Here is a 25781-nt window from a genome sequence, read left to right on the forward strand (position 1 = left end):
ATAAAAACATTCATGGCAAAAACAGTTTGCTTTCGGGATACTGCATTCTCCCAAATGTTATTTTGGGCAAAAATGCTGAATTAGATTCATGGATTTGTAGAATTGTTTGAGTTGGAAGGCCATCTGGTCCAACTGCCCTGCCATGAACAGGGACACCCACAGCTCCATCAGTGCTCAGAGCCCATCCAGCCTGACCTGAGTGCCTCAAGGGATGGGGCATCCACCGCCTCTCCGGGCAACCTGTGCCAGTACCTCACTGCACTTAGTGTAAAAATTGGGTAGGAGCAGCACCCACAAGCAGAACGCCCATCTGGAACTGCAGCTCTGCCATGGGCTGTGTGGGCAAAGCCCACCTGATGACATGAGACACAGCTCCGGTGCCTGCAGGGCTCAGGGCTCTGTGGGCTGTGCTGCTGCATTTCCCAGATGGAGGGCTCAGTCCTCTGGGAATCCTCAGCAAATCGAAAAGAAGAAAACTCAAAAATAAATGAATAAATAAAAAATCCAACCACCACCATCTTTTCAGTTGGATGTTCTGTCTTTCTCCTAAGGTCAAAATCTGTAAGGGAGACTTTGCATGTTTGATTTGGGAAACGGTTACAGCTTCACTTGATCATAAAGACCTACACTTAAGAGCAGAAGTAATTACACTTTTCATCCGTTCTCCAACTCAAATGAACTCATGGGAACTTCCTGTCTTCTCGTCACCTACCTGCGAAGACTCGGCCAGCTTCTGGCTGTACTCCTTCCCCATCTGCTTCAGTCGGCTGTTGGCCTGAAACACACACACACAGAGGCACCCGATGAGCTGGGGCGAGCCAGTGGCCCCCCCAGGCACTGAGCCACCGTGCCCATCACCGAGCTGGGACCCACGCCAGCCCCACGCCCTTCTGCGGCAGCCAGCAAACCGCGAGGGCTCGCCTTTGATCTGGGGCCAACTATTCATCGCTTGAAAGAGGGGAGAAACTGTACCTCTGCTGCCAATTATTAGAAAAACATAAAGAGTTCTGAGGATTAAGAAAAAAGAGAGAAAGAGGGAGAGGAGTGCGCGTTCATGTGGCAAGGAGAGGAAGGAACACAGCCACCGTTTTATCAGGGTGATTCAACATGAAAGGGAAGGAGAAAGGGAAGGAAAAAGTCCCAAGCTCCAGACACAGTCTGTAGAGGGGTACAACACCAAGAGCATGGCTTCATGGGGCAGCCCAATGTCGCAGCTTCATTTTGCCCACTCCCACACCCCTTCTTTGTTACAGGCTGTGATCAACTGCACGCCAGCCCGAGGGGCAGAGGAGCCAAGTGGGCTCCCCAGGCCACAGCCCCTTCCTGCTCCTGGCTTTTCTTTCACATCTCAATGATAAAGAATAAAACCCACTGAAAACAAGGCATAGTGATGCCCAGAAATGATACGCTTCCTTTCATCTGGGGGAAAACAGCTCGTAAGGGTTTCCCTCAGATACCTTATTTTCCATAATAATTAGATAATTATAATTAAAACATATTTTCAGTTTAATTTCAGGACACAACTCTGATTCCTATGTCACTTCTAAGGTCCCACTGTGCCATTCTGACACCAGTATCACATCGCTGCCATTCAATGAACTCCTCAGTGCTCTCGTGCTCTTGGCTCTACAATCTGAGGAGAGGTGCCTAAGGAAAACATTTCCTTATATTATGAAGCGGAGTTCTGAGGCAAATTTAAGCTGATTAAGTTTTCAAAGATCAATGTGACCTCGTGCTCCAATCTTTGATCTCTGTTTTGTGCACCAGCCCCATGGGTTGGGGACCACAGCCACCAAAGGGCCCCAAAGCCTCTGAGCTCTGTGTGTGTTGGTCCAGCTGCAAAGATAAACTTGGGTCCTGCAAGCACAAGGCCTTTCAGCCAAATAAAAAGTGATAGCAATTTTAGTGGACTGTAAATGCATGGGCTTAAAACTGCAGACAGTGTTTGGGAAGTACTACAGGAGAGAATGACAAGGCTCAGATCCTCGGCATCACGCAGCTCTGTGGTGCAGCTTAGTGTAAGTATATTACAGCCAGTTAAACATAATCTTTGAGTTTACACAATGCTGTAATTTAAGGTCTCGAATCCCTTCAAATACTGAGATTATGAAACATATGGAGGACTCCATATTTCATGTGTTAGTCAGTGCTAAAAAACAGACTAAAAAAAAGTATACTAAATAATTGATTTTGATTAACCTTGTTAGTATTTCAAGAACACTTTTTTTGTTGTTGTTCTAAAAAGAGATAATGGTGCTACATATTGGTTTAAAACAATATACATAAGAATTCTGGAGCATCAGACATACTAAATCCACCTTTTTTACATCTGCCATGGAAAGTGAGCCACAAGCACTGCCTGGGCATTCAGAGGGGTGCATGGTAAGGAGAGCAGTAACACAGGAGGAGCTGTGTCAGCTCTGTGATACACTTCTCTTTGTGCTCAGGCTCCTTCCACTGTACCGTCATCCAGACTATGATGTGCACTGTTGGTAAAGTGTAAAATGACTGAATGTGCCAGTTTAGGAAAAAAGTAAGAAAATGAATGTCAGTACTAGATTAAATTTCTGCTACTCTCAGAAAGGCAGAGCCACCAGCCAGCAAGGCACTGCACAGATCACTTTGCTGCTGCCCTCTCTCAGCATGCCTGGGGTAAAAGTCTTCCTCTTTCACAGAAGCAGCTCGAAAACCTCCTGAAGAAATCCCAATTAAGAACGAAAACAAACATATAACTTTCAGAAACAAAGCAGAACTCCTTTGTTCACACTGCACAGAGCCAGGACAACCTGAGACAGACATGACAGAGGGGATCCAAAAGAGATGCTGAATTTCAGTGTTCTCTTCCTATATGAAGACAAAGTACATCCTACAAGTTCATCTAAATGCAATTACAACCTTTTATTTTGCAATAGCTTCAATAAATTCCAATCTGCAAAATACTGATAAGCTGTCTCCAAGCCAACAACACACTCTTGCACTTTTGCATCCTTATTAGAGGGGCTTGATTTCCAGAGGTAGCAAAACTCCCCAGGATACAGCAAATGTGCATTTAGATGAGCCCTAGCTGTCAAAAACTGGTCACCCAGCCCCTACAGCCATTGCTAACTGGAGCTTTTCTCCCCAGATCCATAATACCGTGCAACTTATGCACCATCTCAAACTGCACGGATGGCACTGCAATGCTCTGCAGAAGGCAGCTAATACAGTTTGTATCCCAGTGGTCAGCTGAACAGACCTCATTCATGGCAATGCTCACAAACACTCTTTTCCATTGTGTTCTCTTACTGCAGAAATACAGAACGTTTCCCTTTTTCAAACCTGCAACTAAACCCCATTTAACACACTTCTGGACTACCAGCTGTTGCTTTGCAGCCTGGCAAAGCATAAACCTACACTTCTGGGCACATGTAGCACTGCTGCACAGAAAGTAAAGGGCTTTTCACTTACTTCTTCTGACAGGAAAGACTTAGAACCAAGTAAATATGCATAGCTGAGGATTTATATTACATTCATCTCTGCAAATGAGAAGGTTAAAAATGGCACAGTGTACACAAGCAGCAGTTTCCCGGGCTTCTTTTCTCCCAGGCTGCCTGTCTCGTGCATTGCACAAAGCACACGCTGCCTCTGTACTACCTTAAGGGCATTCCCTCACTTTCAGGTTATATGCTATTTCAGAAACATAATGAATAAGAATCCAACTGGAAGGTGAACACTTGGAGGGTCAGCCAGTATTCATTAAAGTCTAACTCTTTTTATAGCAATGGGCAGCACTGCAAATATAGTTAATGGTCTTAAACTAGTTTTCCGTGTGTGAGAGGTAGCTGCTGAAATTCATGCTTGGCAAAAGCTTGTCAGAAATATCAATTGTAATATCCATTTTTATAATAAAAAGGTTTAAATTGGATGAGCCTTAGAGGAATCCCAGCAATTCAAAAATTAACTTCTGCTTAGTTTCACACAGTTAATACACATTTCAGCTAAAATTATCTGATTATGACAATTTTACATGCAGTTATTTTATATTACAGAGTGAGGACTTTTGCATAAAAAAGATTATGTCCTGGTTACAGATTATTGGTTTTAAAAACCAACCATAATTCTATAAGAAGCCTTAAAGCATCCTTTTGTAGTTGCTGAGCACAACTGCACCGACTTCAACCAAACATTTCACATACCCATTAAAAAGAGCACTAGAAATACAGACGTGGTATCTGAACTAATGGGTGCTGTTTGGACACCATCTGATTTTCATTTTTCCCTTTCATAAGACAGAGCCACGTTACTAAGAATAAAGTAGCAAAGGTTCTACCGTGATGCCACTGTACCCAAACACATAGCATGGCATGGCCTAGGCAGAGTGTCACGTCAGATTTTAGGGTGTAAGATGTGTAGGAGGAGGCTTTTAGATGCAGTTTCACTTGATGGAACCAGGCCATTATCACAGCACACTACAGCTTCTGCTGAAGTCAGACAGGGAGGTGCACAGAAACGGCTCCCACAGCACTGCAAGGTGAGCATGCATAAGGACAACACATTCTGTTGACATCTAAGATGTCTTGAGCAGTTATCAACAACCTAGCTGTTTATATATGATTCTTATTTTTAGAGTGGTACAAATCTGTGCAAATCTTTCAGCTCCAAAATGGCATTTTTGGATGAAAAGTTACAAATAGGATTTCTACTATGCTACAAAATTGATACCCTCAGTCCTACAACCCAAGCACAGGCAGATCTGTAACAGTTGAGGATGTGCAGTGACATCCTGTTCATCCATCACAGTCTTGTGATGGATTCCATATCGTCTCAATCTGATTTCAATCTCAGCAATACAAACCAATAACAATCTCACAAAGATAGCTCTTGTTAGGTTCACCCACAGTCACTATCAGAGAAGAGGAGTTAAAGAATCTCTTCAGGGTACTAGCTATGGAATAATCATTTCTCAGAAAGCCTGCAACTAGGCTAAATGATGGCCACACATAACCTGATCCTCCATAATTAGTTAGATAGAAAAGTAAGGAAACTGGAGGAAAAAAAGAAAAATCAAAGGGTGGGGGGAAGAAGAAGAAAGCAAATTTGCTTCAGGGAAGAAGCAACTGTTCTCTGATGTGCAGCAAAGAATTTAACATCAAAGAACTAATGTAAATGGGGCCCATTTACCTTAAAAAAAAACCAAAAAAACCCAACAACAACAAAAAACACCAACCAGCAAACCAGCAGTGCACAACTCCACGTTCTGGAGTATTTCTGTTTTAGTTTGACAGCATCATGCTTTATACCAAAATTCAAGATTGTGTAATTAGATGTCAAAAGGAAATCACCTTAATAATGCAGCAAATTATGTTAAAACAGTGCACACTGTCTGCTTGAACTTCAGAGATCAGCAGATCACCTTCTAAATTCATCTGATTGCACATAAAGAGTTCACCCTCGAAATCTGAAACTTCTATATTCCTTATGTGCCTCTACTAATGACAGTGGATGGCCTCCCTTGTCCAAACCCTTTCTCTTTCTAGCGTTCTCTCCACCATTCAGATAACAAATGGAAAGCTGAATCTCTGTGTAACAGCAAAAACAGAACACCAGTTGAAATATGTAATGTGAGCCCCCAAAAAGACTATTAAAAGTAGTTCAATATTCAAAGTGATGCTAACAGAATTAGTCAAGTACAAAATGACTTCAAGGGTTTTCAAAATGAATGATAGAAATCCCAATCTGTCCCACAAATCCTATTAATTTTCTATTTTACGTTCCACTTGTGTAGGTCTATAAATCTTTTTAAATCTTTTTCTTTTTTTTTTTTTTTAAACATGCTTCTTAAGAGAAAAAAAGAAAAAGCCCAACTGCACTCTTATTCATGTGCTAAGAACTTTTCATTTCAAAAAAAAAAAAAGGAAAGAATGAATAGAAATGGATTTGACCCTCTACGTGTATGGAGAATTGCCTTTCTGCAATGTATTGCAATTCTGTGGTTAATGGTGGCCTACTGAAAAACTTCTTGGGCAGTTTGTGCCTTGGGAATACTCTTCTTTCCAGTGCTTTCATTTGAGCCATTTAACTGCTAAATGTCTGTCTTTGATGGTTCAATTCAAAGCTAATGCTTCTTCCATAACTTGTAGGGCAAGAGCACCAAGATGACCCAGGAGCTGACTTGGTTTCAAGCTCTATAATACAAAATCCCATCAAATTTCAGAGATTTTTGAGGCTCATGCACTTTATTGTTTGGTATCAGCTAAGTTTGTGTCCCGTGACTTTTATCATGGAGAGACAAGAAGGCTCCTGAAAGAACTACAGAGTAAGAATGTGGCTTTTATTTCTTCAGCTTGTTTTTGCAAAAACAAGCAATTTATAAAAAGATAAGGTTTCCTAAGTATCATTCTGAGAGAAAATCTGGTGTAATAAATGGAAGGAAAACTGGTAACCAAAGGATAGACTTGGTATAACCGAGTGACAAGATTAGGTGACAGCCCAACAGAAGTCAAGATTCCACTGCTGGAAAGACAAATATTCAAAGTAATGTAAAATCCCCTAACACATCTGTGATCTGAAGCAATCAGTGTTCATGAGCAAGATTACATGGGGTCACTTTTCGTTGTTTTAAATACAACAAAGCTTCCCAAAAAGAATACTACAACTTCATGGAGCCAGGAAGCATTACTGTAGCAATGACTAAGTGTGCCCAAGTCCAGAAGAGTCCCAATTAAAAAGGGAATTGCTCAATCATAAAGGCAATTAAAAGCATAAATAAGACACTGTGAGGCACTTAACGAGCCCAATGTTTAATTATTTATCTGTTCTTCGTCCTGCAGCTGTAGGTCAGAATTCACTCCTGTGAACTAAATACAGGAGAACTCCTGGGGATTTGTACCTTATTCATTTTCAACCAGACACCCAAATTCATTTCAAATTCACACAAGAACTGCAACAGTTTCACCTAAATCAGATTTTCTACAAGTTAAACACCCCTCCTACACTCAGATGTGATTGTGAAACTACTTTGATCTCTGTTCCCAAATTTATTGCTCTGTGTAATCCATGACAAAATATAATGTGATTTACTGTATCTCTATATGGCAGCCCAGCAGCTGACAGAACTTAATAATTTAGCATAAGAAAAAAACCTTCTGGCACCAAAATATACAAATCATAATTGAGGCACTTTAGTATCACGTTACAATGAAGCGTATGCAGACTGATCACAAGAACTTCAAAACAATTAGAATTCTTTCTCACCCACTTAATGAAGGTGGGTATTACTCCATGACACGTTCTACAGCTGTAAGCAAGTCATTCTGGAGCACTCCTATTTATTTACGTTAAAGACTCTGAAGGACTAATAGCAGTGTTTCTACCCCTTCTCTATTTTCTAAATACTTCTTTCTCTACAAAAAGGAAAAAAAAAAATAATAATCAACAAAACAAAAAGGCCACTTGCAGTATTGCTCTGCTGCAGACGTGTGAAGAAAGAGCAAATAAACATAAACAACATCTTCAAATTGAACCAGAATTTAAATATGCAATGGTGATATTTTATGTTATTTTGGTCCTAATAATGGAACCCTTCTTCCAAAATAAAGCTATAATGACTAAGTTTGATGTAGGTGCTGACCTAAGCAGACATATTTCATGGGGTAACATTTGCTTTGGCTTGCGTTGACTGCCATGTCTAGGCACCCAGACCAGATGGCATTCATTCAACAAAACAAAATAATTTAAGAGTGAATTGGCAAAGATATTTTAAAAAGAGCAAAAAAAAAAAAAAAAAGCAACAGAAAGTAGTCATAGGTTTCAGTCAGCTACTATACTAAAGAATAGGCAACTGAAAGTTAAAGTGATACATTTGAGGAATAACAGTTAAAATAAATACAAAAATAATAAGAACATTTTATTTTTTTAACTTGACATAGAAAAAGCATAGAATTGTGAAAATAAGAAGAATGAGCTAATGATTCAATTAGACTTAAAAAACGTGAAATACATGAAGTGAAAGGTGTCACTCAGATCGAAATCTCCATCGTGCAAAAAAGTCTAAGCAGGAACCCACAGAACTGCTGCAGAGATGTCCAGCTCCCATAAGGTCTTAGATACAAAGGGAACCATTTTTGGTAGTTAATGAAACGTATAGTTGGCAGAGAAGAACAGCAGCTACAGAGCTTGTATTAAACAATGTAAGTTAATGGAAAGCATGCAGTGCTTATATTTTATGAGCAGGAGTAACCTCTTGGGGGAAACTCAATACTTCTAATGGAACGTGTCTTAGATGATCTTTGTAATCTCTTTGAAGATGGCACGGATGTCATATTATTTCCCTTCATCTTCTATTTATTTGCCAGGGCTGAGCAGTCCAACATGACCTGCATGAGTGCTGACAGTAGTGCCAACACAGATACCGTGAATTAAAGGTATTCCTGTGTACACAGTATGCAAGCGTGCCCACTGTTACATCCAGGACCCACTTATGTACCCACTTATGGAGGGTATATTTATATATTTTCTTCTAAATATTTAACCTTTCAAATTTTCACCTTCAGATTTCTCACGCATTTTAGCCTCATGAAGAGGCTAAATGCACCAGATGCAGGTGGATTATAACATATATAGACCAGAACACACGGTAACTGTCAGGTTTTATTTAAAGTAACACAAATCTCAGAGCACAGGTAACTGCTACACCATTAAAAACTACCAGAGTGATCTGCACAGCTCTGGCCAGGCTGCATGCTTTCTTGGGGTCCTATCTCTGTAAAACTCACAGAAGTATCGTAACAGAAGAATTGCAGCCAAGTAACTCAATGTTGGACTTTCCTTTTTTTAGTCAATAGACAAAAATGTAAATTACTTCTCCACAAGAAAAGCTGCACTGGAAAAGAATCAGATGTTCCTGGAACCCACATAAAGGTTTAACAGGATGAGTCAAAAAAGTCTCTATTTAACTATAGAAAAAACATCAGTAAAAAGCTAAATGTTGAAAATTATTTAGAGGGAAAAAAAAAGCCTTTTTCTCCCACTCCAATTTACTCATGTACTCTGCTCCGAGAGCTTTTTTATGAGATATTTTCAGTGCTCCAAGGTTGCTTCCTTTGAGCATTGTTAGCATGTCTACTGATCTGCTAGGGTCATGCTTTCTGAATGCTCCTTTGCTTTGCCAAGAAAATACCACAGACGAATGTTACAAACAGTTGTGTTAGCCAAGCTTCACATCTGCACACACTTAGAAATGTAGTTTGTCTCTTTCTTCCAGTAATTTCTGGCAAACCTGACAATGCTCATAGGCTTTGTAGGGTCTGTTCCACCTGGCTGATCAGTGCTGGTGCTGTAAGTGCTGCTGATGCAACCTCTAACACACCTGACTCCTTGCTGCTGAAATTAGTCATTACCGGAGCCTCAGTGCAGTAGTTCTGTCTTTTAAATACATTTTTTTCTTAAATAATTTGTTTCATTTCATCGTAATGAGGTATGACTTCAAATAAAAAAATAAATAAATGCCACCATATCTGAAAATGCTATAATCAACTTGATATAATGACATTCAAACAAATTAAATCTATATGTTAACGGCTTTAAAAGCAAATCAAAATCACTATGATTGAATGCAAGTGTTCCTCTGAAGGGGTACTTAAGATTCCTTAGCTAATATACAAGCAATAATTTGGAGAAGCTGCCAAGTAAATTTTATGTTAGAGACAGATAACAGATATTATGAAAGCACTGAAGTCCTAAGAACATGATAAGTAGCTTCCAGTTCTCCATGCTATCATCTCGAGTTTCTGTCTCACTTATGTCCAGTGCAGCTTATCAGGACATTAAGGACATTATTCCTCATTATCCACATCTGATGGAAAGGTTCTGTGTTCTAACACAAGAGCCACGTTACATCTCACAGGGTGAGCTATACAGTGACTACATGGGTCTGGGCCACAGCATCCAACCTAGCCAGGCTGAGGGCAGTGCCACACTGCCCTGCAGCAGCACAGCCCTGTTGCCATTGCCCTGCTTACAAAATGAGGACAGATCAACGGAGGGAGTTCCTGCTCTGTTCCCCCCTTCTGCAGGAAACAACACCACAGCCCTTTGAGAGAAAGAGACAGAGGGACAATGAAAAATACCCATCAGACCTGTGAATATCCATACCCTCAGCTGTACTGCTTACACCAAAGGGAAGGAGGCAGAGACAAAATGAACATGGGAGACTTCACGTGGTCACACTCAAATGAACAAAAGCACAAGGGCAATGTTCGGTTTGACAGAAGTGTGAAATTGCACATGTGGAAGTGCTCCATAGTACATTCAGCCAACAAGGGCTTCTCCAGGGGTTCTCAGGGCTTCTCCAACACTTGAGTCTTGGGCAGATGCTCTCCAGGAATGTAAGTGTTGTGGTGGAAGAGTCTGTGCCCTTTCCCCAGAGCCTGGCCCTGAGCCCTTTCGACCCGTGTTTGAGCAAGAAGGGCACATGCAGCCCAGGAGCACAGCTCCTATGTCTTCCCAAGGTTGACAGCACTTGTAATGAAAAGAGACAAGGTGTGGGGCTGTGCCCTGTGCTTTGAGCCCCAGCTCCTCCAATTCCCATTGAGGCAGAGCCTTCGCCACCTTCTCCAGAGGTCAATTTGCTCATGGGGTGGTAATCAGCACGGAGGAACTTCAGGAGTGCCATGATTTGTCCAAATCAGGTTCAACACCACTCACAACATCCATTGTTCTGTCAGCAGTAGCTCACTTTTGTGCAAAGAAGTGAAAATTCTGCCTGCCACAGAGGGGGTCCCTGGAAAGCTATGGCCATGTTCCCTTTATAACTGCTTCCACAACAATGAATGTATTTATTTTTCCTATGGTGTGGGTTACACAGCGTCATTTGGAAATCTGTTAAATATTTTTCTCACTTATCATTCCCCACTGATGGGGAGATGGAATAACTGTCAAAAAATATTTGGTTTTGGAATCACAGGTTCGAAAACATGACTATACTACTTTTACTGGGTAACTTTCCAGCATCATATGCCATAATCACCACCAAAATTAATCACAATATTAAAATAAGCAATATCCCATCTTTCCTGTTGCTTAAAATCTCAACTTCAAAGGTCCCAGTAAAGAACACTGCTTACATAAACATGGAAAAGCTGCCTACAAATACCAACAGATATTTAAGTGCCCAGTGTGCCTGCAATGAAAGTTGGCTCTCCAAACTCTTCTCCCTACTCTCCTCTGTCCCATCCCCCAGCAGGGCTATGGGGAGGGCAATGCCATAGGAATCCTATGTCAACTTGTACTCTTTTGCCACTCAAGCTTTAGCCAGGTTGGTTTTTTTTTTTGTTGTTTTTCTTAACAACTCTCCACAATTTCATACTCAAATTCATTCACAGGAATCAGTATTACTCACAAAACAGACCACCGAGCAACGAGCTCCTTCACATGAGAATGAACTGACCTTCAGAAATCTGGGCATTCATATGACTATTTCAAAGCCTAAACAGTGAAATCCAGCTTCCTCTTGGATTTTTAAACAATCTTTAAAGACTTGGCAAAAAGAGTTAAGTTCGGGGAACAACATTTTCTCCCGTCTGTCCTACATTTCAGGGGAATGAGATTTGCTTGCTTTAAAAACGAGTTTCAAGATTCACGATGCAATTAAGGTGCTTTTTTCTTTTTCCGCCCGCAGATAAAATCACCATCTAAAATTCTAAGGGTTTTAATAGGCACAAGAGTTGAAGCTAAGCTAGCTGAAATTGTTACTTTTGACCTTTAAATGGAGTGAGCCCTTTAAGCTACTCTGACTTTTGGACTTAGTGGCCAATTTCTACAGCTCTACATTTTGAAGACAGAAGTGAAGAACACTAGAGGGAGATATGAAGGCAATGTGAGGTATTTTTTCATGTCTATGAAAGACTTTCTAACTGATTTTTTCCCCTTATTCTTTACTCAACATGTGCTCTTCTGATTAGAGGTAAAAAAAAAGAGAGAGAGAGAGAGAAAAGTAGGTTAAATTATTAGCAGTTAATAAAGCTTAAAATTAGCAGTTTTATTCAGAAAAATAGGAAAAAAATCCAAGAAATTCAAAAAATATATATTTCTGACAGAAATGACAATTCAAGACTATTAAAGATATTTTCCCTATGAAGGATTATTTGTAACTTTAATTTGAGGATGTAAAGAAGTTAACTTTTCTTTTGCTATACTACACATGTAAAAAAAAGATCAAAGAAAGAAAAGAATTGAGATTCAAATTCCATTTTTAAGCAAAAATGACAATGTCTTCCTGAGTTAAAATTAATCCTTTAATGATGAATTTCAAAGGTTTAAATACTTTCTGTGACCTTGGCTTTAAATAATTATGCCAAGCGGGGCTTTCCTTACATTCAGAAAAGATTCTGAATTGTTGATCACAGCCATTTTAATGGCTTCAGGCTGGCTGATTTCCAACATAATCCTCCCAGTGCTGTTTGAAATTACAGACCAAGAACCTGACGCAGGTAAATGAAATGTCACTTTCACAAAGGCCATTCAGGCAGTAGATGCAGATTGTTAATTTGTGCCACTGTACATCAGTGGGCAGTAAAACGTATCACTCATTACATTAACGAATGTTAAAGACATTTCAACAACTATCTGCTTACACATACCCCCTCAGTCTACCACCAATATAAGGCTTTTTCAGTTCAGTCTTTGAAATTAAACTGATGTGTTTTAGTTTCATCCCTCAAGTGGTGAAATACTTAAGTTCAGAAGCTGGTAAAGGAGGGTTTGTGAGGACGCCAGCTGTGAGTGCAGCATCGATGTGCTGATATGCAGTGACCCCTTCGATCAGAACAAGAATGGAGGCCTTGATGAAGCTGAAACATTAATTTCTACTCTCAACGCTTTCATACAGCACTTGCTCATCTGATGCACACAGACAAAAGTAGACCCAACATTGTTAGCAACAAGACCTTATCTCCTTGCAATTTTAGCATGGACTTCCCTCATTTTCATAGAATGACTCAAGGAGGAAGGGACCTTAGAGCCCACCCAGATCCAATCCCCATGGTTGCCACCCACCCCAGGATGCTGGCCGGAGCCCCATCCATCCTAGCCTTGAGCACATCCAGGGATGAGGCATTTGGAGGGAGAAAAAGCATGGTTAGACAGAACTGCCCTTTCTGCACTCTCTAGTCCAATAAAGTCAAAGTGACCAGCCTAGTCCTCAGCTGGGTTTTCCCTTGGGAGCCATGTGGAGTTCAAAGGTCGTGGCCATGCTGCTCACAGAGCAGCCAGAAGGTGAATAACAGCCACAGTGTGATCGCTGCCACAGCATCTTCAGACAGAAGGCTTTCACTACAGAATCACCAACTTCCCGTACTCACCCAGTGACTGTGGCACCTGACAGCAGATCTACAGCACGCTGCCTTGTTCTTTTTCAACTCAAGTGACCCCTATGCATTTTTACATTAGTACACCTGTGGTTATCTGACTTCTGAGGCTGCTCTCCACTTGCTGTGCCACAAGAAGCAGCCTTAGATTATTTCCTTACCTTGTCCAAGGTCTCCTCTGTCTTTGCAGCATGCACATTTTTCAGGGCCTGCACCGTCTTTTGGGTCTCCCCTTTCAGCTGACTGACCACAGCCTTGTGATCTCGCGCTGCCCTCTGCCTCTCTTCCTCCCACTGAAGGCTCAGCTCCATAAGCTGCTGCTTCTGCTGAGTTTCCATCTGAACGAGCTCTTCCCTCAGCTTGTGGATTTGGTTCTCCAGATCACAGATAACCTGAAACAGAGAAGAATTCTTTCAGAGAAGCATTATATCCCAAGACTGTAACAAAACGTTTGAGTGAGTGCCTTTACTTAAGGGAAGAAGTGTGACACTGATGAGGATGGTAGCTACAATTTTATAGGATGGTATGCTCTAAAGTGACAAATGTAGCATATGGCATTTTTAATAGCCATTCCCATTGAAGTCCTGCCTGGAACAGTAACAATTAACTCTTGCTGACAGATTATTCCCCATCTTTGTCTTGTTTTAAAAGGTCTCCCTTAAATTTGCTTTTCTGTAAGAGAAACTTAGTGATATTACATCACTCAGAAGATTCCTAAGAAATTTGCCTAAATATTTAGAATAAGATGCCAAAGCCCACTTAGAACACAAGGAAAAAATCATTCATATATCACACGAGAAGCCAGGATAGAGAATGAGTGAACTCCTGAGTTATTCACTCCATTCTATACTCAATAATTCTTACATAAAGACAACAGGGAATTAAATAGCACAACGTGGCATTTTCTACTGCCTCATGGAAGAAGAGATGGTGCCAAGCTTCCACATTCAAAACTGGGGAACTGCTGAATGTTAAAGGTAAAGTAACAGTAATTAATATGCAAAACAGCATTAATGTTGGACCTAATAGATGGCAAAAGCAGATTTGGTTCTATTAAGAAAGAAGAAAGAATCTGACGACGGGGTGATGGCAGCGAAACTAATATGATTACGGGAGTCCTTTTGGAGCAACTTCACTGCTAGTAAGATGATGTTAAGAGACATCTAATCTCCCCAAAGTGACTGGGAAAAGCTTACACTGGGGATCACAGACACAGTTCTTGTCAATTACGTTAAAATAAGTCTGGTTCTCACAGCCAGATTTCTTTCCCATAAACAAAGTCACTGGCAGAAGTAGCTCACACCCGAACAACTTGCGACGTAAAACAACTTTCTGTGACATGGATATCTTAAAACTGCTAAAGGAAATGAATCCCAAACTTTCCATCACTCTGCTATTCCACAAGCCAGGTTTAATAAAGTATCACTAGACTTAAATGCAGGCAAATTAGTATTAGCAGAAAAAAACCCACAACATAAGATGACATAACTTGCAATGGAAAATCCATGAAATATGAAACTTCAGAAAAACTGTGAGGCTTTTGTTGTTGTTGCTGTTTTGGTTTGGTTTTCTTTAGTAATTCTGTGGGGGAGGAAATAAACCAACAAAAGATTTGATTATAAAATATCACTTCTCATACCTGAGATTGGAATATATACTCTCAATATTGTTTATTAAATTCTTTTTCTAGATGCTCAGATCTGTGCTTATGAACAGCACCTACCAATCTGTTGCGTGGTGCAGACAATACCTTGGGTACGAGAGCTACTGTGAGAAATACACGTCTTCAACTGTCCAACAAAGCAAATTATTCTTCAACATAAGGCTTACACATCAGAAATAAAGATTTCACAATCTCTAATAGTTCCAAAATCTTACTGCTGCTTGCTGCCACTTAGGGCTCAGTGTTAAAGCCTCTATTTCAGATGTCAAGGTATGAGTAAATGAAATTAAATGGATTTGTGTGCTTCTATAAAGAACACTGAAGGATGGCCCTGCCACAGTGGCACACCTCAAACATGAAAGCATTCTGTACAGTGACTTCATCAACATAAAGGAAAACAAATAGAAAGAAACCACTAGTTTATGGGATATCCCAAGTGGAACAAAAATACAAATATTTAGTCATTTGTATGACAGATAGAGATTTCAGATGAATTTTTATGGCACACTTGTGTATATGTACACATGCACATGTAAGAGTTCTATAGCTGAAGAACTGCTAGCTGAGATGGTGATTTCTCATCCTGTTTCAAAGGAATATCTTAGAACTCTAACTAAGAATATCTGTGCTGAAATGGTGTCATAAAAAGGGTGGGTCAGAAGCCCACAGCAATTTGCCTGTAGGGAAAAAATAGACTTGAAAGAAAAAAGGAAGGTTGCTCACTCACTTTGGCCTATTTAAAATGCCAATAAATGTACTGTGTGTTATTTGGAAGGAAAACATGTGCTCTTAATTTCAAAAAGTAAATTGCATAAGAAAATATAAAGCCGGCAAAAAGTTCAAATTAAAATCTGCTGCTGAAGTCTGAAACTCAGCTTCAGTTACATGCTGCAGAGAAGAGAAATAGACTGAATGAGTACACTCCAATTAAAAGAAGATATATTATGGAACCAAAGAACGGTCCCTATGTCCAATCTCAATCTCCCCTCTTATAATCTGAAACCACTTCCCCTTGTCCTATCACACAGATCCTGCTATAGAGTCTGTCCCCCTTCCTCCTTACAGACCCACCCTGAGATGCTCTCAGGTCTCCCTGGAGCTGCACAGTCCTGGCTCTCTCAGCCTGTCCTCGCAGGAGAGGCGTTTCAACCCTGGGAGCATTTTGTGGCCTTCTTCCAGACACATTCCTAGAGGTTCATGTGTCTCCTGTGCTGAGAACTCCCCTTTGAATGCAGTGCCCCAGATGAGGTCTCACAGCGCAGAGCGTTGGATCCATAGTGATGAAGGAGTTGGTTCAGCAGCTTCCCCCATCAGACGAAGTCACAAGAACCGTTTTTGCTCCTCACTGTTGAGTGTACTCAGGCTGCTGAAATAGTGCATCACTTCTGAAGATTCCTGCACTTTTCAAGTGGATCACAACAGCTTGAATCACTAACCTGCACTTTTTGCCTCCATGAGCCAACACATGCTCAGCATTTTCTCACCTGGAAGAACATTAAAACTGGTGCACTGACTGAGCAGTGCACTGTGTGAAACCACCAGCAGTTCCCACTGAAAGGGAGAGTTGTTTCTTTGTGCCTTGTTACACTGGCTCGATGTGACTGAGATGGATGAGGTATACACAACATTTGTTATTGGAGAGTGGATTATTTTTGAAAGGAGATCAGTCCAGCAAGGGAAAGGAAGTCTGCAGTAAAAACAAATCTCACTTTGATGATGAAGAAGAATTAAAAGTAAAATAAGAAACAAAGTAGAAGAGAGTTATTCAGTGGTGACAATGACTCCCTTTTTAGTTCAGCATTCCAGAAGAGGTGGGAGAAGAATCCTCTTCAAGTCAGCAGAGCAACTGGTGACACATTCACTGTAAAATGACTTAAAACAGTTTATCTGTTGGAAATGTGGAATCTGAAGTACTTTAACTTTCTTATTAATAAACAAAGCTTTGTAAAAAGCTGAGAAATAGAGCAACAACAACAACAAAAAAGCAGTGTATCTAACATAAAAGACTACTAAAAAGTAAACAAATAATATTTGTTTGCAGCTCTAAGCTAAGAAAAAAATACAGCCGTAAGAACTTCAAAGATGTGAAATGTTGGTTTATGTTCAAAATAAAATTGGTTTAAATTAACGAGTCTTGCTATTGCAGTTTCAGCAAGAATCAGATTCACACTCGATCTCCATTTTTTGGGAACCATCCGTACGATTTTTACCATTAGGAGATAAAAGAATTGGGCAACAAAGAGCAGTTTCTAAGGGCCAGGCACAAACACAGCGGCTCTCTGCTCCTTTTGTCCACATAGCATCCTCAGTCACCCACTGTGCCAGCACATCTGCCCTTCTCCCAGCCAGGAGAAGTTAGCCAGCTTGCAGATAAGCTTGTGGCTCCTTTCTGACATGACAATGACACATAATTACACAGAGATTCTGAGAACAGCAATTCTTTTTGTTTAAGCTACAACTCAAATCTGAAGAAACATCAAGTCTGAACGGATCCCCTCAAGCTATTTTGATAATTCTCAAGACATTAAAATGCCGTATCTCAAGTTTTTAATAGCATTTTCTAAATAGAACTTGTATTGGACTCAGATATTTCCATTTCAGTCAAGTACATTACAACATTTCCTACACAATCTCAATTTTAAATGAACTATGTTGAGAGTATCACCCATTTTTTCTTGAGACCGATAAGACCAATAATTTGTCAGTCTTAAGAATCCCTAACGTATAGGTGAAAATAATCTGGGTAACAGGGAAGTATAGGAGACACTGTTCAAAATCTCCTCTCAAAGCAGTAACAAGCAAGTTGGTTCATGAAAATCCCACTACAGCATATATAGAGCTGAGATGTTAAGGAACACCTCTGAGCATCAACACTAGCAAGCATCATAATCACAAGCGAAAAAGAAATTAAGTTAGGGTAGTAAGTGATAAGAGGGAGAAAGAGAAAGGCAAGGAAGTAGAACCAAGATGGCAGCTTCAGTACACAAGTGATTAACATAATAATGCCTGACTAATTATGGTCAAATTTCTGCCACTATTACTTTACAATTGAAGAATGATTTAAAGTGTTCTTGCTGTATTCCTTGGTCAGGAAGTAATGCTGAATGCAGTGTGGGAAAGGCAGTGGTCTGTACAGAAAACTACTTCCTCAAATGTCATGGGCATTATCACACAGGTAATGATGTGGGAAAGCCCAAATTAACAGGGATAAGTAATAAACAGCTATTCAGATTTCACAGCACAATCTATTACACTGTCAACTTTAAATGCCTTTGGGTAAGGACACACAGACCTATAAAAATGGGAATTAAGGGAACAGATAAATAAAATGGTGTACAATGAAGTGAGAATGACCAGCAGTTCAACAACCAACAGGTAGGCTTCACCTCCTTGGTGTGATGACACCATTTTCCACAAAGGAAGTTGTTCTCAGGGAAATACCACTGAAGTACACTGATTCTATTTCACTAGTCTAGCTCTTGCTGGGGACACTAAATACCAGTGGAATTAACACTTCAATACAAAAGAGATGCACAAAGTGCTACACAAGCAGGCATTACAATGCATACCAAAGCTTCATCATTCTTGAGGGGGAAAAAATCTGCCCATAATGTTGCTGCTGTTGTAGAATTAGATAAATAGCAGAGATCTTTATATATGAACACATTTCAGTGAGGAAATGAAGTGATTTATGCATTCATAAATTAGATGCTCACAGATTATAGATCAGACTGCATTATAGCAATTTTAAGTATTTCTTGTAGGAAAAACGTTATGCAAATGTTATTGCACTCACTAAGCTGCCCAGCATACAAAGAGTAGCAGCTCTCTAAAATGAAACAGATGCATGTTCGGTGTCAAAAAAAGCCTTATGTAGAAGCAGTGCAGATGGCAGCCATAATACTAACAGCAAAACGTTTGCTATTCAGCTGTCTCAGTCCTTGCATTACAGAGCTTATGCAAAGGTACAGCAGCTCCATCTCAGCACAATCCCAGCTTTTCTCACCTTTGCATATGTACCTCTGACATCTCTTTTGAAAGCATCCACGAGGACTTGCCAAGTGTCGAGCTGCTGACTTGCATATTTATTCTATTAATTTTAACAGCATTAAGGTGCTTTTAAACATCAAGCCTCCTTTGTAAGATTCTTTACTTGGACTGTTTCAATATTGTGCATGCCCTGAACAGCACCCAATATTTGCGAATGTGACCAAAGTATGTTCCTACCAACCCCACTTATTTTGTACTCTGCTCAGTAATATTTTAGGGCTGGGGGCAGGTTTAGCACTCTTATACCCATATGGTGCTGCTGGAGACAAAACATCACTCCATTTCCAAACTACATCTAACTTCATTTTTCCCCCAAATCCTGGGCTTGTCACAGTCCTAAGAGAAGTCCAGCACCTCTTCAGACTACACTTTATTTCTTAAGGTACTTCCTCTATCTTGTTTCCTCTTGTTCTACAGATTAAGCCAACAAGCGTTGACTCATGAAGAACAATAAAGAGAAGTTACTTTCTGCTCAGCTCTGTTTTCAATAAAAACTAATGAAAAAGAATCTATCCATGTCATTCCTATACATGAACGTGCTTAGACAACATCTCCATACATAATTTAAACTCTAAACTGTTCACTGACTTTGCCACAGATTTTGAAAGATTGAAAAGAAATATGAAGGCACTGGCATCTCAGTGACAGTAGGAACAGTTGCACTGAACACATTGTCAGTGTTCCTATTTCCACATCTATGACTGCATGTGAGAAAGGAGTAGCGCATTTTCATGATATGCTGTGATGTGGTATCAAGCAAAAATACTAATTCTGATCTTTATTTTGCAAAGAAGCACACTGAAATAGATGCACACTGAAAAAGGAAGGAAAGGAGAGGTGAGGACTGGGAAAGAGAGAGAGAGAGAGAGAGAAAGAAAACCAGACATCCATCTCACAGCTCCACAGAGAGCTTAAAATTAACTGAGCTTATTTTGATTTCTTCATTTACATAAGTATATCTGATTCTAATTTAGTTAACACCATCTAGAAAGCAGAACTTTATATAGGCTGGTTATTTGCAGTACTTCCCTACTGAGATGATTTTTCAGCCAAGTGGAAGAACCTCAAACACACAAGGGAAAGAGATGAGAGTGGAACTAAACAATACAGTGTACTGGTGACAGAATGGATTAGTCAATGAGTTGAAACTGAGATAAATGCAAATTTTTCTATTTAACAGTTCAAGACCTGGAAAAGACTTGGTCATCTTGACTGGCAGACTGCTTTCAAATGACTTTCTTATGACCTGATTTAATGTATGTGCTTTGGAACAGATTAGTGAGTCAAAAAACGAAAACAGAGGCAAAGACTTTCACAGCAGACTGAGAAGAACCACCCATCACTCTGATGGGAGCAGCTGGACACGGAAATGCTCTTGGATAAAACTTTCAAAAAACGTTTGCATTTAAATTTCCATGTATTAAATTTAAAGGCATTAACATTACTTGAACATGCAATTCTGGTTTAAATGCAGACATGATGCATTACCGATTAAAGGATTAATACAGACATTCATCTCCATGAAGCACAAAATTAAACATATAATTCCTAATTCGTCCCCAGGAGAGGTACAGACCATATTGTCTATGAGAAATGTCTTCACCCTGTCAACTAATGAAAAAACTTCACTGAAAGTAGGAAAACAAGAACAGGAACGCACTCACTCATTTCTCTTTTGGCTGCATTTAAACCATCGTTCAAAACACAAACTACTTTAGAGTATTCCAGAAATGTTACCCTGTATATCCCATAGGGCTTTTATGGTGAGTGCAGTGGAAAGGGCATTAGTGTGAAAACTTTACAGAACAAATATAGGGCAAGATACAAATTAAAAAAACCTAAGCAATGAGCTGTTTGTATGTAAGAAGATTCCCGTGCCCACCTTCTGAATAGCTGTAGAAATACAACCTGGATACTAGCTCCTGTTCATCACCATGTCCACCCCAAGGGGAAGCTGAAGGACAGGAGGAAGACTTGAAGTGCACAGTTCTGTCCAAGCCCTGCCCTGACTCTTAATTAAGGGAAAAGGAAGCTCCAACATAATTACAGTAAGTCAGTTAAGGAGCCAAACACTGCTATTCTCTGGCCTAAAGATAACTTTAACACACTATAGCTTGTTCTGTTAAAAATCTAATACACCAGGAAACTCTCACTACTGATGTCGTGCCGCTCCATCGGAGATGAAGATGACAGTTTCTAACCAAGCTTGAAGTTCTCACTCTGAGTCTTATGAGTGACTATACGTGTGGGCAGAAATCCTGAAATCCCACAGCTTCAGAATTTCTTATTTTATTTTTTTAATTGTAACTCACAAGTTTAGATTTAAAGAATTCATTGGCTTCTAACTTTCCAAAGGAAAAAAAAATTAGACACAAAATCACACATCTGAGTGCTGATTTTGACTTTCTCCTTTCTCAAACCAGTTCCACATTGGAAGAAACATCTTCAAGTTGATTATCTTTAGTGTCAAACCTTATATCAGACAGCTAAATTTCTCAGATCCATAGGAAGATGAAAGTGATAGAGAAACAAGTCCACACCCCCAGCCAGATGTCAGGCCGGAGCCAAGGGCAGCAGCTGCCAGTGCCTCTGGTGTGCACCACACAGCCCACACCACTTCCAGGCTCCCACCCTGCACCTTCATCCTCCAGCACAGGCTGCACTGTTCCCAGCAGTCCTGCAGTGGCTGCTCTGAGTTCAGAGACCTTTTGGAAGCATCGTGCTGCAGCTCCAAGTTCAGAAAGACAAGATCAATCACAGGATGATCTGTACAAAATAAATAAAGTCTGTGTGCATAACATTTCTTTGCTTGAAACAGAGAGTATTTTTGGCTCAGTATCTTCCTCTGGCACCTTTACATTGATCTCTATCCTTTTCATCCTTCTCTGTCCTTGACTTCAGTTGATGTCACTTTCCTTTTCTGAATGACAAACAGGCCACTGCATCCCGGGGCCAGAATTTCTCCAGACTTATTTGTGCTACTGTTTTGAATCGACTGTTCTCTTTAAACACGCAGTTTAAAAACAAAATCTAAATATGCACTAAAGGTGAAAATTCTGTTAAATATCACTAAAATAAAGTAACCCATTGAATGTAGTCGATTATACAGGTCCATGCTTATATTTACTTACCAAAACCATCACTCTCCACCACCCCCCAAAAACACAACAACTCTAAATGCCACTAAGAGATCAGAAGATCAAAAATAACACATTACCCCCTAACCTGCAAATCCCAGCAGGGAATGATGGCAGTGGGGAGCTGCTGACCAGCAGCACTCCTCCTTCTATACAACACTGAAGCCCAGGCTCTTAAGAGGACATAATGTGAAGACTGTCGAAATCTCCTGCTTTTACTTTTGCAAAGCATCATTGTTTTGAAGGATGCAAACTAATTGCTGAGATGTAAGAAATCGTGTCTGTGCACCCATTTCAGCTAACGTGAGCACAAAGATCAGGGAACTATTAGAGAGATTATTTCTCCGGTACCAAGAGACGTTATTTTTGACAAATAGCACCTGATTAATTTTTTGAGAGATTTCAGATTTCTCCATATGCACGCCTAATTACTGCATTAATGAGGGCTACTGCTATAAAGGAATAGCAAAGCTGTCTCTGCTAAGCCCCCTTGAAACTCATGAACAGAAGCAAACGTTGTCTCCCATGTAAATGACTGCATTAGAAGCCATTACTGATTACTGCTACACACTTGCTCTCAACGTCTGATGCAAAAGATGCCAAAGAAGTATTGTCACAAGGGTTTGCTTGCACAGTTTCAGAAACAGCAGTATGCTAAGCATCCGACACAATACTTGGGCAGGGCAGGTAAGAATTAATTGGTACCTTCCCCCCCAAGAATTGCAGATGCTGAAACTGTTTTTCCTTTTATTGAACCAGCTCGGCCTAGGCTGGCTTGTCCCGCAGTGACATGTATATTGAATACAAATCAGACAGCATAGCTTTAAATCTGTGTTGCAGCTCTCATTTCCAATTCGAGAACTGTACTATAATCATAAGCTTCTGGTGGATGAAAGGAAATCAGCTCTCTGAATATTAGCTAATGCCACATTTGCAAGTCCTGAAGAGATCTGTGCTGTTTAAAAAAAAAAAATAGATCATTTCTCATGAACCTATATATATGAATCGCTTTGTACTGCTCGACTGATAGAAGCGATGCCTGTGCTGGGATTAAACCCTTTTCATCATAAAACCTCATCTGGTTCGGAGTCCAAGTCCATCAAACCTTTTCCCTTTAAAGTCCCGCCTTTGATTCTACATCAATTTATTCAAACCGCAGCTGGGTGGCTGAAAACGAAAGGACAGCATCATTTAAACCAACCATGTTCCTAACTTGAAAGAAGGGCTATAATTAAAAAAATGGGCATAAAAGAATGGAAATGGGATAATATTTTTTAATGGTAGTTCAAAGGCCGACAGATGTCAGAGCCTTTGAAGATGTCAGTACACTGAGCAAGAAGTTGCCATTAAATAGTTTGCCTGAGAGGTGAAGCAGCTTTTTAATGACTGAAAAAGCCCTTGCAGACACATCCTTGTGTTTTTAATTTGTCAGAGTTACTGCAGCATTTTCTGATTAATGACATATGATTATAACTGCATAGCATACATATTTTTTATACTTGGTTAAAGAAATACTTTATTCCACATTCCTCCAGTGCCAGATAAGAACAGGAAAGCTTTACTGCAGAGTCTAAAACTATTCAGATTGCTCAAATATTTATGGTAATTTGAGGGGATGGGCCAGATACAGAGCTACTATGTGTTGCTACCTTTTGTTCTTTAATGGTGCTATTACCACTGCCATCACAATGTGCATGCATTAAGCGAGCACGTGACCCAGTAACGCATTATGCCCTTCTTGTGCACCAAACAATCAGAGCTTTCATAATTCACTGGCAAACAATGTCATCAAATCGAATCAAAACAGCATTCAGAAATATCTCTCATTTGATCCGAAGCAACATGAACAATGGCTGCCAAGGAATTGTAAACGCAAACAACTTTCCCGAAAACAAACAGCAAAACAAAACGCATTGCTAGGAAACACGCTCAGAAGAAAAACAACCATATTTATAAATGTAGATAAGGCCCCCAAGTCTTGGGCGGAGAAGATGCTCTTTCAGCTCTCTGTCAACACGTGCATTTATTTATTTATTTACCTATTTTCTTTCTGCAGAAGCCCATAACCTGCAGCAGTTTACCTCGCTCCCAGGAGCAGTCTCTCTCAGCTCACTGCTGCAGTCTCTGACAAAGCCTGCCCGTGAGCTGGGCTGCTGCAGGCACAGGGAAGCACCCAGCCCTGGGGATGCACAGAGAAAGCTGGCACAGCACACGTCGCATTGTATCCTGCCTTGCAGAAGACATCCATAGGAGAACACAGCCATTACAAGGGAATTCGATTGATGCTCTATTCTTTCTGTTGTTCTAAGCTGGATTCAGCTTATTAATCAGATAATAAGGTAACAGAAGTACAACGGACTTGACTAAAGCTTGACGTACAGCAGCACTGGGGGTATAGCATCTTAGCAGAGCTCTGTGAGAGGTGATGGAGGTGAAGAAAGCTGCTAGCAGTGCAGTGCCCCACCAAATGCTTAAAACAACACTGAGCATAAGGAAGCACTGGGAATTTTCAAGATGAAGTCCATGGCTTCAAAGAGAAGCACCACAATTTGGAAATATAATTTCCCAAATATATTTATTGAATGAAAACAGAGTCTTGCTAGGAAAAAATGTGTTAGGATCTTGCTGTAAAGAACATGCATAAGTGGCCAAGTTTCAGTACAAACAATTGTAAATCCAATTTCCAGCCAATCTGGAGGTAAGGTTTGTATTCAGTTACAATTTCACCACTATGGAAAATAAATAAATAAACAAAAGAAAAGAAAATGGCAAATTCTAAGCAGTGGCACTCTAGCTGAAGTAAAACTTCAGAGAAAAAAGGCCCTTCTCTGAGCTGTGGGACTTTCTGTTGAATTTCCAATTATTTTCACAAAGCAAAGGAACATTATCAGCAAAAGATGTATCAGAACAAAAATTACAAGATCTTTCTACAGTGGGAAATATCAGACAACCTGAAAGTACTGTTTTGCTACAGGAACCCATACAAGCATTTACAGCTGAGCCATTCAGATTCTATCCATTAGAGGGCAATAATACATATACACACATATACATACATATAAATACACACAGTCACCCAACTGATTTGAGTAGGAAAACCAGCATTGTCTCTCTAATAGCACATTGGTGACTTGGATTCACTTCTGTTCTCTCTCCTCAACCTGCAACAGTCACATCCAAGAGACTAAAAATTGCAATTAGAACTTATTCTTTCAACTCACTTTCTTTCTACAGGGAATTCACTGAAGTATTTACTTTCAGAAGGATTACAGCTAGGTAATAACTAGCACTTTTTCAAGCATCTAATTTACCATAAGAGTTACCAAACTACAGACAAATTACGGAGGGAGTCACTTGAGAGAAGCAGCTTGCATGCTGTGTCATCTGCTGTCTCATTCAACCCATGTCAGCCAACAGATGAACTTCATCCTTTATCATGGGTCCTCAAGGCCTTGCCTGCTGCTCCCACCTCATATCCCACAAGCACATTTATGTCATGATGTGCACAATGGGATCTCCTGTTCCTGGGACAGGAGTTGTCTGTTGTGATGCATCTTCAATAACCAAATATAGACTCAGAACTCTGAG

The 25781-nt window shown here is 40.2% G+C and overlaps 1 protein-coding gene across 2 annotated transcripts in view; it reads right to left on the reverse strand.

Annotated features, from left to right (window-relative positions):
• CEP112 (centrosomal protein 112) overlaps positions 1 to 25781 on the reverse strand; it is a 135941-nt gene that overhangs the window by 39484 nt on the left and 70676 nt on the right. For both annotated transcript variants that reach the window (XM_065735410.1, XM_065735409.1), the window contains exons 20-21: positions 13505 to 13735; positions 713 to 775 (exon numbers count right to left, since the gene is read on the reverse strand). In XM_065735410.1, coding sequence (XP_065591482.1) covers positions 713 to 775; positions 13505 to 13735 — 294 coding nt within the window. The remainder of the gene's footprint in view (positions 1 to 712; positions 776 to 13504; positions 13736 to 25781) is intronic.

Source organism: Cyrtonyx montezumae, unplaced genomic scaffold, assembly GCF_038088225.1.
Source record: "Cyrtonyx montezumae isolate F1298 unplaced genomic scaffold, pur_monq_1.0 scaffold_19, whole genome shotgun sequence".
NCBI classification, from domain to species: domain Eukaryota; kingdom Metazoa; phylum Chordata; class Aves; order Galliformes; family Odontophoridae; genus Cyrtonyx; species Cyrtonyx montezumae.